The following is a 16,124-nucleotide window of genomic DNA, read 5'->3' as shown; positions in this document are numbered from 1 at the left end:
TTTCATATCCTGCTGTTTGCTTAAGCTTGTATCATACATGCATTTCCATGTTTGTGTGCAGTTTTCATGATTCACGGTGTGTCTTAACAGCAAAGTTGGATAAATGGAGCGGGCACCTTATTTCCAAAATAATACTATTCTGTGTATCCTTTGGCATCACAGTGCACTTGGCAGGCGTCTGCTTGGTATAGAATTGTTCTGTAACAAGTCGATTCATGGCTGGAGAGGTAGCCAGCTGACATCTGCAAGAAGCCTTGTTCTCCGAAAGGATTTCCTTTGAGGGTAATGCCAGCCCTCCAGTTGTGCCTGAGCAGCTGAAAATGAGAACAAGGAAAGCAGTATTAATTTGCAATTGTTAGTATTCAGAAGAAAATTTCACTGTGCCTGGGAAGCCAGACAAAGCTACAGATGTCCAGCCACTCTCTCTGTACACACACCCAGGATGGCAAACCTTTTCTCAGCTGATGATGAAAGCAGGATGCTCCTATTTCCCATCCATGTGGAACAACAAACAGGTCTCCTTTTTGAGGGGAAAAAAAAGCGACAGCTGTGCTGTCAAAAGAAAGTTGTGCTTTCAAAAACATGATGATTCAAAGTTGAGTTTCTGTTTAGACTCATTTCTCTGTGCAGATTTTTCTTTTTTTTTTTTTTGTTTTGTTTTTTAATTTTTAGTTTTTTATTTTTTAAATTTTAAAATCTTTAATTCTTACATGCATTCCCAAACATGAACCCCCCTCCCACCTCCCTCCCCAGAACATCTTTCTGGGTCATCCCCATGCACCAGCCCCAAGCATGCTGCATCCTGCGTCAGACATAGACTGGCGATTCAATTCACATGATAGTATACATGTTAGAATGTCATTCTCCCAAATCATCCCACCCTCTCCCTCTCCCTCTGAGTCGAAAAGTCCGTTATACACATCTGTGTCTCTTTCCCTGTCTTGCATACAGGGTCGTCATTGCCATCTTCCTAAATTCCATATATATGTGTTAGTATACTGTATTGGTGTTTTTCTTTCTGGCTTACTTCACTCTGTATAATCGGCTCCAGTTTCATCCATCTCATCAGAACTGATTCAAATGAATTCTTTTTAACGGCTGAGTAATACTCCATTGTGTATATGTACCACAGCTTTCTTATCCATTCATCTGCTGATGGACATCTAGGTTGTTTCCATGTCCTGGCTATTATAAACAGTGCTGCGATGAACATTGGGGGGATCAATGGAACAAAATAGAAAGCCCAGAGATAAATCCACACACATATGGACACCTTATCTTTGACAAAGGAGGCAAGAATATACAATGGAGTAAAGACAATCTCTTTAACAAGTGGTGCTGGGAAAACTGGTCAACCACTTGTAAAAGAATGAAACTAGATCACTTTCTAACACCGCACACAAAAATAAACTCAAAATGGAATAAAGATCTAAATGTAAGATCAGAAACTATAAAACTCCTAGAGGAGAACATAGGCAAAACACTCTCAGACATAAATCACAGCAGGATCCTCTATGATCCACCTCCCAGAATGCTGGAAATAAAAGCAAAAATAAACAAATGGGATCTAATTAAAATTAAAAGCTTCTGCACAACAAAGGAAAATATAAGCAAGGTGAAAAGACAGCCATCTGAATGGGAGAAAATAATAGCAAATGAAGCAACTGACAAACAACTAATCTCAAAAATATACAAGCAACTTCTGCAGCTCAACTCCAGAAAAATAAACCCAATCAAAAAATGGGCCAAAGAACTAAATAGACATTTCTCCAAAGAAGACATACGGATGGCTAACAAACACATGAAAAGATGCTCAACATCACTCATTATTAGAGAAATGCAAATCAAAACCACAATGAGGTACCACTTCACACCAGTCAGAATGGCTGCGATCCAAAAATCTGCAAGCAATAAATGCTGGAGAGGGTGTGGAGAAAAGGGAACCCTCCTACACTGTTGGTGGGAATGCAAACTAGTACAGCCACTATGGAGAACAGTGTGGAGATTCCTTAAAAAATTGCAAATAGAACTACCTTATGATCCAGCAATCCCACTTCTGGGCATACACACCGAGGAAACCAGAATTGGAAGAGACACATGTACCCCAATGTTCATCGCAGCACTGTTTATAATAGCCAGATTTTTCTTAGAGGCAATTTGCCTTCCAAAAGGGAAAGTGAAGTTGTTTGGTTATGTCTAACACTTTGCAGCCCCATGGACTGTAGCCCACCAGGCTCCTCTGTCCATGGAATTTTCCAGGCAAGAATACTGGAGTGGGTTGCCATTTCCCTCTCTGGGGGATCTTCCTGACCCAGGGATCGAACCCGGGTCTCCCACATTGCAGGCAGACGCTTTACCGTCTGAGCCACCAGGGAACCAAATTTCCTATTAGAATAGGGAGTGTGCGTGTAAATCCCCCAAGATTTAGTTGTGAGATTTTGTTTAAAGGAAGAATGAAGTTGGAAGATCCTTGGGTAGGTCTTAACATCTGAATGTACAGCTACTTCTTTAAATGTCTGAGCAGAGAAGATGAGATGTAGGGAATGGAACTGTATGTTTCAGATGAAAATGAGACTCAGGTATGAGAGTCTCAGACTTTAGATATGGGTATGAATTATACCCATAGTTTGGAAATACTATACCCAAGTTTGGAAATATTATACCCAAGTTTGGAAATATTTTGAGAAAAATAATACGGCTACCTCTTCTTTATGGCCATGAGTAGAACTTTATTTGATATAGTAATGTCTCTTGGATACCAACTTTCCTTGGTTTTTATACAACTTACTAGAATGTGAGTAAGCAACTCAAGAACATGTGTATACCCTTGACTGTTTACAATTAAAAGAAGTTCAAAACTTTGTGTTTTATATATGGAGAGGACAAACAGAATTTCTTAAAATTCCTTAAAATTGTCCTTAGCTTTGAAGTTGCTGTATAATACAAGGAACTCAACCTGGTGCTGTGTGACAGCCTAGAGGGATAGGGAGGGAGGGAGAGAGGTTCAAGAGAGAGGAGATGTATGTATACTTATGATTGATTCACACTGTTGTATGGTGGAAACCAATACAACATTGTAAAGCAATTATCTGCCAACTAAAATAAATTTAAAAATTTAAAAATGTTTCCCCACCCTTCAGAAAATTTTCTCAAACAATTAATATTAATAAATGTTTTTAAAGGAATTCCAAAATAATATTCAAGATGGTTGTAGCACTCGCCTTCCTAGAACCCCCTCTCTGTTGACCTTGAGTTCGTCCTAATAAGAACTGAATTGCTAAATATCTGAAATGTTATCCGAAATGCCTGTGCAGTTGCTGTCAGCTGCCCTATTGAAACGTGAACATTTTGGGTGCTCTTTTTTGTTAAGAGAATCATTTATACATTTTGGTATATTTTAGCATACTATAAAATTATAGTAGCTTTCTTTGAACTTAGATTGGGCAATGATTGAAATGAAGCTGATGGATTTTTTTTTTCCAGCCAAGTTTTTTATTCACTTTGTAAAAGTTTTCCTTTTTAAAAAATTGAGATATAGTTGGCTTATAAGATTATATTCAGGCATGCAGCATAATTTGATATCTGTATATGTTGTTAAGTGATCACCAGAATAAGTCTAGTTAACATCTATATAAGTGTCAAAATTTTTTTCTTGTGATGAGAACTTTTGATATCTGCTAATCTTAGCAACTATCAAATATGCAATATTGTATTATTCATTATAGTCAGCAGACTGTACAGTACATGCCCAGGTCTTATTTATTTTAGCTGGAAGCTTGTGCTCTTTGACCAGCTTCACCCAATTTCTACCCCCGACCCCCACTTTCCTGTTTCTGGCAACCACCACCAAGTTCTCAGTCTCTAGCAGTTCATGACTTTTTGGTTTCATTGGTTTATTTTAGAGTCTACATATAAGTGAGATCATACTGTATTTTTTTTCTGTCTGACTTATTTTACTTAGCAGAATGCTTTACAAGGCCATCCACGTTGTCATAAATGGCTAGATTTCCTTTCTTATGGCTGAATCATACTCTTATGAATAACTATGAGTGATAATATGACTTGATGGAAGCATGAATAATACTATGACTTGGTTGGCTTCTTTGAGGGAAGGAGAAAGAATTCTCTGGTAGGAACAGACAAGAGCTTCGCACATGCCAGTGGTCAGGGAAGGAGCCGGGTTGGGCAAGGAGAGAAGAGGCTGCCTTCTCTGTGTTTCCTGGAGAAAGCGCTCCTGAGAACATACTGTGATGCCCATGAAGTGAGGCGAGGCTGGAGTCAGTCCATGTTCATCTTTCCTTTGGGTCTGCATGACATGGCTGATAGCTGGGGAAAGAGAAGGTGGCTTCAGCGGGGGCTGCAGCCATATGTAAAGCCAAAGGCTGGAAGGAATCTCGGAGTCTTCTGGTCCAGGCAGCTGTGTTGGGGTGGCTCGCATTCACTTGTGAGCATAGTTGTTATCTTTTCAGGAATTCTGTGCTCCAGTTGTAAAACATAGCCATTATTAACACTAATTATATAAACTTACAGTTAAATAAGTTATGTTAAAACAAAGTTAATACATACTATAATAACTAAATAAATCAACACATCCTAATTATTTTACTGGCCTTTGCTAGTATCTCCATTCTTGAAGCGGTATATATTAGGTTTTTCTTGTTTTGTTTCTGCTTACTAGATTCCTGGTTTATTGCTGTTGTTCTTACCACTGAGCCACCTGGAAAGCCCCACTGGTTTATTATAAAAGGATGAAACCCAGGAACACCCCGATAGAAGAAACACATAGGGAAGTTATGGGGGAAGGCACGGAGCTTCCTTGCCCTCTCCTAGCATCATTCTACCTGGAGGTGGTGTGTTTTGTCTCTGTCTGTCAGAAACACTCTGCGTGTTGTCCTGACAGTTGCTTGAAATCAGACATGGTGAAGCTTCTTGGAATAGCAAGAGTCTTGTTAGAATGGTGGCCGTCTAACATCTCCCAGAAAGCTTGGTCTTCAGAGGATTTCCTTTGAGGATGATGCCAGGGCTCCAGCAAATGCTGCAATTGCTCCCAGTGGGCCCACCTACTCGTTTTAATATATGAGATTGGGGTGCAGAGATGAACAGAGGCTTGTTCAAAGTCCTGCAGCCAATAACCAGCGGGGTTAAGACTTGACTTGGTCTCCTGATGCCTGCCAAGATGCTCTTTCTATTGTCCAGATATGTTATTGGTGAAAGGCACAAGGGTGAGAGGTCAAGTTCAGCTGTGAGCTTTTGTCTCCAGGGTTCCTGTAACATAAGTGATAGCTCTGTAGGGACTAGAGTCTCATGAGGAGAGGGGATGATTAACACGGAAATCAAGTTCAGTTGCCAGTGGGGTGGTCATTTGCTCCCTGTGGTCAAATAGGGGAACGAGTTGGGAGGTGGCAGAGACCAGATACTGAACTGTGACCCTAATGCACAGTGATAAAATTATTAAAGAGTGACTCAAGAAGGAAGAACTATTACCACCTGATATTATGTTATATATGCATTTGCTAGTTTATTTCACATCTCCCCCGTAAGGATGTAACCTCCGTGAGAACAGGGACCTAGTCTTGTGTGCCACTATGCACCAGCTCCCAAAATAGTACCTGGCACGTAGAAAATGTTCAATAAATATTTTTGAATGAATGAATGAACCAATCCTGCCGTTTCTTGGCCTTATAGTCTCCAGCTCCCAGGGGAGGTTTTGCCCAGAGGAATGTGCCTGCTGGCATCCAGCATGGGGACCCTCTAACCTTGTGAAAGGCCACTAGACTCTTAGTGACCATCATTTGTCTTTCTTCTTAGATGACGGAGGGCCGTCGATGTCAAGTACATCTTCTTGATGACCGGAAGCTGGAACTCCTAGTTCAGGTAAATGACTCTTGGCCAACTTTCTAAGTTTTTTCTGTGACTGATGCAGTTCAGATATTGATTCAGCTGAAGGGTGGGTAAGAAAATAAATCATTTAAAAATCTCTATTAAAATCTCTGAGAGAAGATTGGGGCACACTGTGGTGTGTGTGTGTGTGCGTGTGTGTGTGTGTGTGTTTGTGCAAGCGCACATGCTTGCACGCTATTTTTGTTCATTCTGCTTATTTGAACAGAACCCCTAAGGCATTCAAGGCCAGATATAGATCAAACCTATTGTTACAAATCTCTAGAAAAGGAAATTCCACAACTGCCATTAGCTAATCTTTCTGAATGGAAGGAGTTGGCTATAGTATAACCTAGAGAACTCTTGCGGCAAGACTGATTTTGTCATCTTCCTTGCTCGAGTTACAGAAAACAGTTCATTATTTTCAAGTCAAGCCTTCATAGGTGTGACGAAAGAAGAGCAGTCTCCTGGCTCTGTCTTCTCTCTAAAGGCTCAGTAACTCCAACTCCCTCCCAGAGGTCATCATTGCCATCACTGTTGATTGTCTGTAAGTTGACACATAGGAAATCATTTATCCCCAAACAAAGAACTTATCCATGGCAGAGAAGTCAGAACAGGCCTTAGAATCCAGGCATTAGAATTAGTCCGTTAGAAATGGACCCTAGTTTTTGTTCAGCTTCAAAAAATAACGTATCATTGTTTTACTCAAAGCCCTAAAGAATGGTGAAGTTTGGAAACTTGATTTAAAGAACTTAATTCCAAATCTCTTACTCACCTCCAACTTTTCTAACCATATTTGCTTAATATTCTCCAGTGTCTATCATATTCTGAGGGCAGTGCTCCTTAACTTCCGTAATATTTGCCCTGGAGATGCTGCAGTCCCTCAGTGGGTTGAAACAATGCCCACCTGTGCATTCACGAGGGAAAACTATGCTCCCGTGGGGAGATTTACATAGAGGCACTCAGATCTCATGTTCCCGCTTGGATTCGAAAATGTTCAAATTGCTAACTTAAAGAGTGACTACTTTTAATAAGATTTCAGTTTTAAAGGTGTTACAAATGCAGTGTAGGAAAGAAACTGCGGGAAGAAGCTCAAAAACCACAAATAACAGTTCAACTCCTATTCTCATTTTGATAGATTTCTTTCCAGCACTTTTCATATTTGTGTTTCTTACATCGTTGCAGTCATGTGTGACTAATTCTCTGTATTTTCTTTTTCACTTAATGCTGTCTTTCATTAGCCTTTTCTAAGTTACTGAAAATTGTCATCTTTGTGAATAGCTTCATAAATTCCAGAAATGGATATTCCATTAGTATTGAGTCACTTACTCATTTGGGTCCATTGAAGCTTTCTTTACAATTTTTCCACTATCACATTTTTGCTATTGCTACTAAATGTTGTGATTAATTTATCTACCCTTGTACTGTTCTCCCATGTTTTGGATTATGTCCTTGTTAGACTAGATTCGGAAGACCACAGGCTTATTAAGAGTTGAAACTTTGGCTTGGATTGGAGGGTGGGGCAGTGGATAAGACTATAAAGTGAGCAAGATCTCTTCAGTTAGCAGCATCACAAACTAATAAAGCACTTGGAGCTCTAAATGGTTAAGAGTCAACTTGAGATGCTGAGAGATGAGTGGTCTGGTGTGTTTTAGATGGTTTTTAATATCAGCTCTTAGAGGCTTAGAAAGCAGCTACCCTCTTAAACAGGAAATGACACCTCAGTGGCAATGAAATGACAGTCGGTTGGCTGATTTGCTCTGGGGAAATATGGTTGGGGGCATTTGAAGCAGTCTCAAGTCACTGAAAAGAGATGCATTTACTGATGTGCAGCAGTATTGGAAAGGGCATGTTCAACCGTTTACCATCAAGAAAATGTTGAATTGGACCGAATAAGAGAAGTTCACACTCTTCCCGTCCCTTTTCAGAACGTGCTTCAAATGTTATTCCCTCTTCCTGGAACACTCCTTCCCATGTCCTCACCTCTGTCCCTGGATGGTTTCTGTTAAGCTTTCAGTTCCCAGATATGAAGACACTTTTCCCTCTAAGACTTTCCTTGTCCCCCAGGTCTGGGTCTTACCATTACCCAACCAGACTTGTGTCTGCTCACCCATACACAATAAAGCTGGTTGCTGAAACAAGCTTGTGATGAAGTGAAGTGCAGCATTATTGCAGGTGCTAAGGGCTTCCCTGTGGCTCAGCTGGTAAAGAATCCGCCTGCAATGCAGGAGACCTGGCTCCAATCCCTGGGTTGGGAAGATCCCCTGGAGAAGGGAAAGGCTACCCACTCCAGTATTCTGGCCTGGAGAATTCCATGGACAGTTTAGTCCATAGGGTCGCAAAGAGCCAGACATGACTGAGCGACTTTCACTCACCAAGACAGGAGTCCAGGCAGCTAATGCTTAAAGGCCTGAACACCCCAGGGGTTTTCAGGGAATGGCTTTTAAACACATGGAGAGGTTGTGGTCAACGTGTGGACTTTCTTCAGATTCTTTTGTAGTGAGGTAATTGGAAGTCAGCATCATCAGCTTTCTGGTTCCAGCCAGCCTGGGGTCTTTGTGTTTGTGGTCAGCACAGAGTTAACTTCTTCCACCTGGTTAAGGGGGTGGGTTAGTATCTACAGAGCAACTCGAAGGCTATGGCTCAGAATATATTATCTATGGTCCTTAGGTCCTTGACATTGTTTAATGGCTGAGCTATTGTTATTTTGTCTTGCTTATTTCCTTTGTTTCTGTATTTTCTCACTTGTGTGATTAAATTTATTTTCTGGAATTTGGATCAGGCTAATGTTCTTCTACAAATAAGAGGCAGGCAGAGGACATGGTCGGGGCGGGGGAGGGGGTGTCTGTCCTGGGAAGACCCCCTGCTGACAGTCCTGCTCCAAGACATTAACTTTCACCCTTGCCCCTAAGCTTTCCGTCTTACTGTCACAACTCATCACGACTCACTGCCATGGCCTGTTTACTTGGCATTTCCCAGAGCCATCAGCAGTGTGAGGGCCGGATCTGTGTCATGATCACTGTGTAGCCCCAGCACCCAGCCCAGGGCCTGGCACATAGGTCACTAAATAAATCCTTGTGAATGAAAAAATGGGCAAATCCTAAGATACTCTGGAAGTACCTCCGCCAAGGACCATAGAACCAATTGCTTTGAGTTTAGCACCAAAAAAAAAAAAAAAAAAGTGGAAGCAACCTAAATGTCCATTGACAAACAAATGGGTAAAGATGTTGTACATATATACAAAGGAATGTTACTCAGCCATAAAAAAGAACAAAATGACGCCATTTGCAGTGACATGGATGGAGACTGTCATACTGAGTAACGTAAGTCAGAGAAAGACAAATATCATATGATATCACTTGTATGTAGAATCTAAAAAAAAAAAAGTTACTGATGAACTTATCTAGAAAACCAGAAATACAGTCACAGATGTGGAAAACAAACTTCTGGTTACCAAAGAGGGAAGGGATAAATTGGGAGGTTGGGATTGACATATACAAACCGCTATATATAAAATGGGGAGCTAATATGGATCCTCCGGTCCCATCACTTCATGGCAAATAGAGGGGGAAACAGTGGCTGACTTTATTTTTCTGGGCTCCAAAATCACTGCAGATTGAAGCCATGAGATTAAAAGACGCTTACTCCTTGGAAGGAAAGTTATGACCAACCTAGACAGCATATTAAAAAGCAGAGACATTACTCTGCCAACAAAGGTCCGTCTAGTCAAAGCTATGGTTTTTCCAGTGGTCATGTGTGGATGTGAGAGTTGGACTGTGAAGAAAGCTGAGTGCCGAAGAATTGATGCTTTTGAACTGTGGTGTTGGAGAAAACTCTTGAGAGTCCCTTGGAGTGCAAGGAGATCTAACCAGTCCATTCTAGAGGAGCTCAGTCCTGGGGATTCATTGGAAGGACTGATGTTGAAGCTGAAACTCCAATACTTTGGCCAGCTGATACCAAGAGCTGACTCATTGGGAAAGACCCTGATGCTGGGAAAGATTGAGGGCAGGAGGAGAAGGGAACGACAGAGGATGAGATGGTTGAATGGCATCACCGACTCAATGGACATGGGTTTGGGTGGACTCCCAGAGCTGGTGATGGACAGGGAGGCCTGGTGTGCTGCGGTTCATGGGGTCGCAAAGAGTTGGACATGACTGATTGACTGAACTGAACTGAACTGAATGAGGATCTACTGTATAGCACAGGAAACTCTACTGAATGAATACTCTGTAATGATCTATATGGGGCTTCCTTAGTGGCTTAGATGGTAAAAAAGAAAAATCTGCCTGTGATGCAGGAAACCCAGGTTCAGTCCCTGTGTTGGGAAGATCCCCTGGAGAAAGGAATGGCAAACCACTCCAGTATCCTTGAGAGGAGAATTCCACAGACAGAGGAGTTTGGTGGGCTACAGTCCATTGGGTCACAGAGTCAGACACAACTGAGCAGCTAACACTTTCACTTTCAGTGACCTATATGGGAAAATAATCTTAAAAAGAATGGATATATGTATAACTGATTTCACTTTGCTGTACAGTAGAAACTAACATACATAATGGTATAAATCTATACTCCAATAAAGTTAATTTTAAAAATATGAAGAAGAAGAAGATGGTTGTTTTGAGGCATTAGTCTGCTATCTTCTTGGTCAGCTGGCTTTCCGAATAAAGTTGTATTCCTTGCCTCAGGAAATAAAAAATGAAGAAGAAATGATTCTAAACTCTCATATATTATTACAATATGAGTTTCAACAGAACTTGGAGAAACAAGGATGGACAAAAGCCAACTTAAATATATGACTTTTGTTTGTATCCTATAAACTACTGTAGTCCAGGATTGTACTCTTTTGACAGAAGCTTTAGGGGATTCCCTATTCTTGAATTCATTGGGACCCATCTCTAAGTTTTTAATAGCATATAAATATTTTGACTTGGAACCCTTCTCTTTTTAGCAGCTTCATAGACTGAGAACCTTGTAAGTTGTTTAGTCACCAGTATTATGCATATTAAACGCTAAAGTTTTTGCCATTGTTAAGAACCATTCCAGAATATTTGTATTAAGCTGTAGACTGAGCAGTACCCTTCCTAATCTTTTGATCTGGTGGGGAAGGGTGGATGTTTCCTACGCTCACCTCACAGGGCTTATAAGATGGAGAGGCAAGTTTGGAGGAAATGGTCATCTCTTACAAAGATGAAAACAGGTTTACACACAAGGATGAAGGAATGAAGGGCATTGATAATAGCAACAGACATGGGAGGACAAGCTTTTCAGCTACTAAAGATTAAGGTAAGAGATTCATCTAAGGCTAGACCACAGACCTTCAGAAGCAGCACAGTTTCCAACAGAAGTGGTAGAACCCTGGGCTAACTAAGAATCAACATCTAACCAGAATTGCTTTGTATCAGAAGGATGCTGGTAATCAGACAACTACAGAGATTATTTCCTGCACCTGTGCAGACCTGGCCACTGTGATGGAAGCATTTCCCTTCTAAGGGTTACAGAGCAAAATGGCCATAATCCCCATATTAAAGGTTTATTACAAAACCCTTTTGAGATGGCCAAGTGGAATCTGCACTTCCAAGTTCCTGATGGTGTTGAGTAAATCCCACATTACGTATACAGGAAAAGAACAGAGGTCAAGAATTCACATACAGGGATATTAATATTCAGAAGGCTCATCCCTCAATCCACAGGCAGGTTCCTGACACCCACAACATGACCGTGTGATGCCCTAAGTCACTGAATTGCACTTACGGACAGCTAGAACCATGCTGTGACACAAAGATGTGATTTAGTAACAAGTCAACCCTTCAGCCTTGATCATCATTGTGTGAACTTTGTCCAGCCACATCGCACTCCCATTCAACAGAGTCAATGGCATTTTCTCCATTGCACCAAATTGTTTCAACCTTTTAGAAACATATTTGAAAAAGCCTGCATCAAAATACAAGAGGCCACCATCATGGACTTTTCTCAACCAACCTTTTGATACTTCTATAACCAGACAGGAGGGTGCCATGCTTGTTTTGTATTAAACTGAACTTCTTGCATCTGGCCTTCATATAGTTATTCCTTTAAAATGACTTTCTCCACTTTTTTCTGATCTGAATGTGTATTTAAGGGAACATTTTGGAAGCAAAGAAAGAGAAATGAGCTTTACTCTTAGAATCATTTCAATAAGATGGAGAGGAATTTCCTGACAGGGTCAGTAGGTGGAGGACTGGAAGCCGTTAATGGGAAGATTCTGGGCTCTTTCTTTTGGGTTTCTTAAAAATACAATAGATTCTCACTAGATTGGAATGGCTGAGGTGTGGTCCTTCCTTATTAGGGTCTCTTGAGGTTTATGATACTGTGTGAGAGCTTGTCTTCCAGGAAGACAAGCCAATGAGAGAAAAACAGATGTGTACCTTCTACTTCCAGAGATGCCTTGTGTCAAAGTCTTTCCCGGTTCTTTGGATGAGTGGGTACTTATGCTCATGGCAGAATTTCCTCCCTTTGATGAGAGCACACCAGAGTCTTCTCCAGCCCCTGCCGCAGAGGGAGCTCCCCAGTGATGCGGGGTGAATCCTAAGATTACCCTCTCTCTTCTCTGACCCCATCTCTAAGTGGCCATTGACATCATATTTATAACTATTTACTTCCATTAAAATAGAGGAATGAAGTGTCCTGTGATTCTGAGAAATGGAGCAAACTTAAACAAATCAGTGTGTTTTCAAGAGAATTAAAGATAGTAGCTGGACTGTTCTTGTGTATTACATGGTGTCCCTAATCCTGATAAAACCAGTGGGACAGAAGCATCAAGAGAGATTTAAAGCTACACTGTGGGGTACAGTTGGAGCCCTTGAAATGTGGCCAGTCCCAATTAAGATGGGCTGTGACTGTAAAACATGCACCAAATTCTGAAGACTTCATTTTTTAAAAAATCTAATTAATGATTTTTATATCAGTGATTCCATGTTGAAATATTATTGGGCTATGGTGAGATGAAAGACAATACATAATTAAAATTAATCTCACTGATTTCTTGTTCCTTATTTCATGTGGCTAACTAAAAAACATGGAAATTTCCTATTAGGCTTCCATGATATTTCTGTTGGGCAGCTATCTCTGAAGGATAAAGAGTAGACCATTTAAGCAAGAGAAAAATTATAAACTTAATAAACTTGTTTAAGGTTATCCAAATTTCCTATTGAATGACCTCTATAATAATGATGGCACTTTACAAAGTTTCCCTGGAGTATATCTTATTTAATCTTCACATTAATTATGTAAATAAGATGATAACTCAGGTGGAGAAACAGACATTCAGACAGGTTGATTAAGTTGCTAAAGGGTCACAGAGTAGTATATGCAGCTGGAACACTGCTCCTCTGACATTTCAGCCTATTCTCTTTCATTGCACAAGTAAGAAATATATATGATTAATATCAGACTTGTGAGATGGTTCATGTGATATGTGGCTGCCATGTTGGCCCCAACACCAGCTTCATAAGTGACTAGAGTTAAAGACTTCAAACCTCCTCTCACGGCTTCCCTGGTGATGCTCAGTGGTAAAGAATCTGCCGCCAGTGCAGGAGACACAGGTTCGATCCCTGGTCCAGGAAGATTCTACCTGCTGCAGAGCAGCTAAGCCCGTGTGCCACAGCTAGTGAGCCTGTGCTCTTGAGCCTGGAGCTGCGACTGCTGAGCCCACGTGCCACAGCTGTGGAAGCCCATGCACCCTAGAGCCTGTCCTGCTCAAGAGAAACCACTGTGATGAGAAGCCTGTGTACCCCAACCAGACAGTAGCCCCCGCTTTCCTCAACTGAAGAAAAGCTCATGAAGCAACAAAGACCCAGCACCACTGCAAATAAATAAATAAAAGTTTAAAAAACAAACTTCATCTCAGATCGAGAACTGAACATGGGCTTCCTGGGGTCGTTTCGTTTCTTTGAACTCAGTTTCTAATCGATAAAGTCAAGATACACAGATCTGACACATGATAAAGAGTTTCAACATCTTGTCTAAGCCTGAGGGTATCAGGTATGAGAGAAACTTAGCAGCAGATTTAATAATTCTTAGATTCTCATCACTTTCCTCTGCCTGACAAAGATGCTAGTGATACCGGCTTAAAGTAAATTTATATAGCCTCTGAATAAAGCAGCATTGAAGGCAAAGTAATATTCTTACCTATAATGGGCTTGAAAAATACAACCTGTACATGACTTTTTCAGAAATCTGGAAGTCTAATAGTGTTGCATGGGATAAATGAACGAGCCCTGAGTTTCCTCTGTGCGCGCACACACGTTCATATTCACCCTCACCCCCATCCTTAGCTTCTTCCATGGTTTATCATGTTCTTCTATAAAAATGCAAAGGATTATTTTCTATCAAGGAAGCCAAGAATTTCCCCAAAACGCACTTTGCCGAGAAAAGAAATATACAGAGTTGATTCCATATCTTCTCAGCCGAGAAGGGTGGTCTGCTTCGTGAGAGCCGGCCGGGCCATCTGCTCCTGTCTGGGCTGAAGTCACCAGGAGGTACAGTCTCAGCCAGGGGTGGGAAGCCCTGTGCAGAGCTGGGAGCAGATCGAGGGCCCTGGGTGTTCTGGACCTTCTGTCTGGGACCTCCCAGGCCCCCAGGCCGCCTCATAAAATGAGAGCCAGCGGGGTCAGGCAGCAGTGCTGTGGGCTGACCTCAGAGTCACTGCGATGGCCATCATCATTTATTAAGCTTCTGGCTGCAAAGCTGGGCATGCCCCCAAATGAGCCAAACAGATGTCTTCCCAGCCCCTGGGGGTGGCTGATAATACTTAACATCTTAAAGGCACATCGCGAAGCAAATAGATGTTAAAGTATAGATCACAGACGGAGGACATAATGGTATGTAATGGTCACTCTAAGTGGAATCAAAATTAATGGCTTGGAGGAATAAGAAATAGTTCTTAAAGTATAACCTTGGGGACCACAAGCAGCTCAGGAGTTTCCGCCTCTGGCGAGAGGAGGGAGGAACCTTTACATTCTCCTTTTTGCATGGAGGGCCTTTATGGAAAACTTGGGGAGCTCTGCTCTGCTTGATAACCAAAGCAAACCCCAGTCTCCCTGTGGGGCTGTGACAGAGGAGTGTCAGGATTCAGCTGGTTGTGCAGTCATCCAGGGGCCACAGCCAGTACACACACCCCAGCATACAGGCACACACAACTCCGGGAGCAGCCAGCTCAGGGCAAGGAGGAAAGACCAGGTTCCAGGCAGTTGAGGTCCAGGCTCTGGTTCCTTAGCAACATCCCCTTCTTTGGTTCCTTTCCCCGCTTACCCTCCTTCCACTCCAGCCCTCCATTTCCGTACACCATTCTCCCTTGATGTTAATTTTAACCAGTTTTTAAGCATATCACTTGGAATACTTTGAAATGGCCAGTGTTGGCTGATTATGTCCTACTGAAAAGACAGTTTTATGGGGTTCACACTGTGTGGAGGGCAAGAAAGGGAATTTCAGGAGAGGAAGAAAGTGCGACACCTTACCTGCCAGAAATGACCCTCTAGAAAGCTGATTTTTGTGGCTTTGTTTTGTGTGTGTGTGTGCTACTGCTGAGTTATTTGTTTTGTTGATCCTTTTACAAAATCATTTCCACAAATTCTCCAAGGTAACCCAAAGCAGTGCTGGCAGAAAGGAGCCTTGGGAGACAGGTGGGGACTGTGGGCTCTCTGGTGTAGCCTTTCTGCCCAAGAGGGGTGAGAAAGTTGAGGGGCAGAAACGAGCTTAACACCCAATGCAGGTCAGCAAAATGTGAATAATTGTGTCACTAGGGGAAAGATACATAGCATATTAAAAAGCAGAGACATTACTTTGCCAACAAAGGTCTGTCTAGCCAAGTCTATAGTTTTCCCAGTGGTCATGTATGGATGTGAGAGTTGGACTGTGAAGAAAGCTGAGCGCCGAAGAATTGATGCTTTTGAGCTATGGTATTGGAGAAGACTCTTGAGAGTCCCTTGGACTGCAAGGAGATCCAACCAGTCCATTCTAAAGGAGATCAGTCCTGGGTGTTCTTTGGAAGGACTGATGCTAAAGCTGAAACTCCAGTACTTTGGCTACCTCATGCAAAGAGTTGACTCATTGGAAAAGACTCTGATGCTGGGAGGAATTGTGGGCAGGAGGAGAAGGGGACGACAGAGGATGAGATGGCTAGATGGCATCACTGACTCAATGGACCTGAGTCTGAGTGAACTCTGGGAGTTGGTGATGGACAGGGAGGCCTCGCGTGCTGTGATTCATGG

General features: G+C 41.9%; 1 protein-coding gene across 7 annotated transcripts in view; it reads left to right on the top strand.

Annotated features, from left to right (window-relative positions):
- Positions 1-16,124, top strand: part of FRMD4A (FERM domain containing 4A) — a 518,054-nt gene that overhangs the window by 292,953 nt on the left and 208,977 nt on the right. For all 7 annotated transcript variants that reach the window (XM_069547510.1, XM_069547509.1, XM_069547508.1 and 4 more), the window contains exon 2: positions 5,809-5,874. In XM_069547510.1, coding sequence (XP_069403611.1) covers positions 5,809-5,874 — 66 coding nt within the window. The remainder of the gene's footprint in view (positions 1-5,808; positions 5,875-16,124) is intronic.

This window comes from Ovis canadensis, chromosome 13 (assembly GCF_042477335.2).
Source record: "Ovis canadensis isolate MfBH-ARS-UI-01 breed Bighorn chromosome 13, ARS-UI_OviCan_v2, whole genome shotgun sequence".
In the NCBI taxonomy this organism is placed as follows: Eukaryota; Metazoa; Chordata; class Mammalia; order Artiodactyla; family Bovidae; genus Ovis; species Ovis canadensis.
The sequence above is the reverse complement of the archived record's forward strand: the minus strand, read 5'-3'. Positions and strand labels throughout refer to the sequence as shown.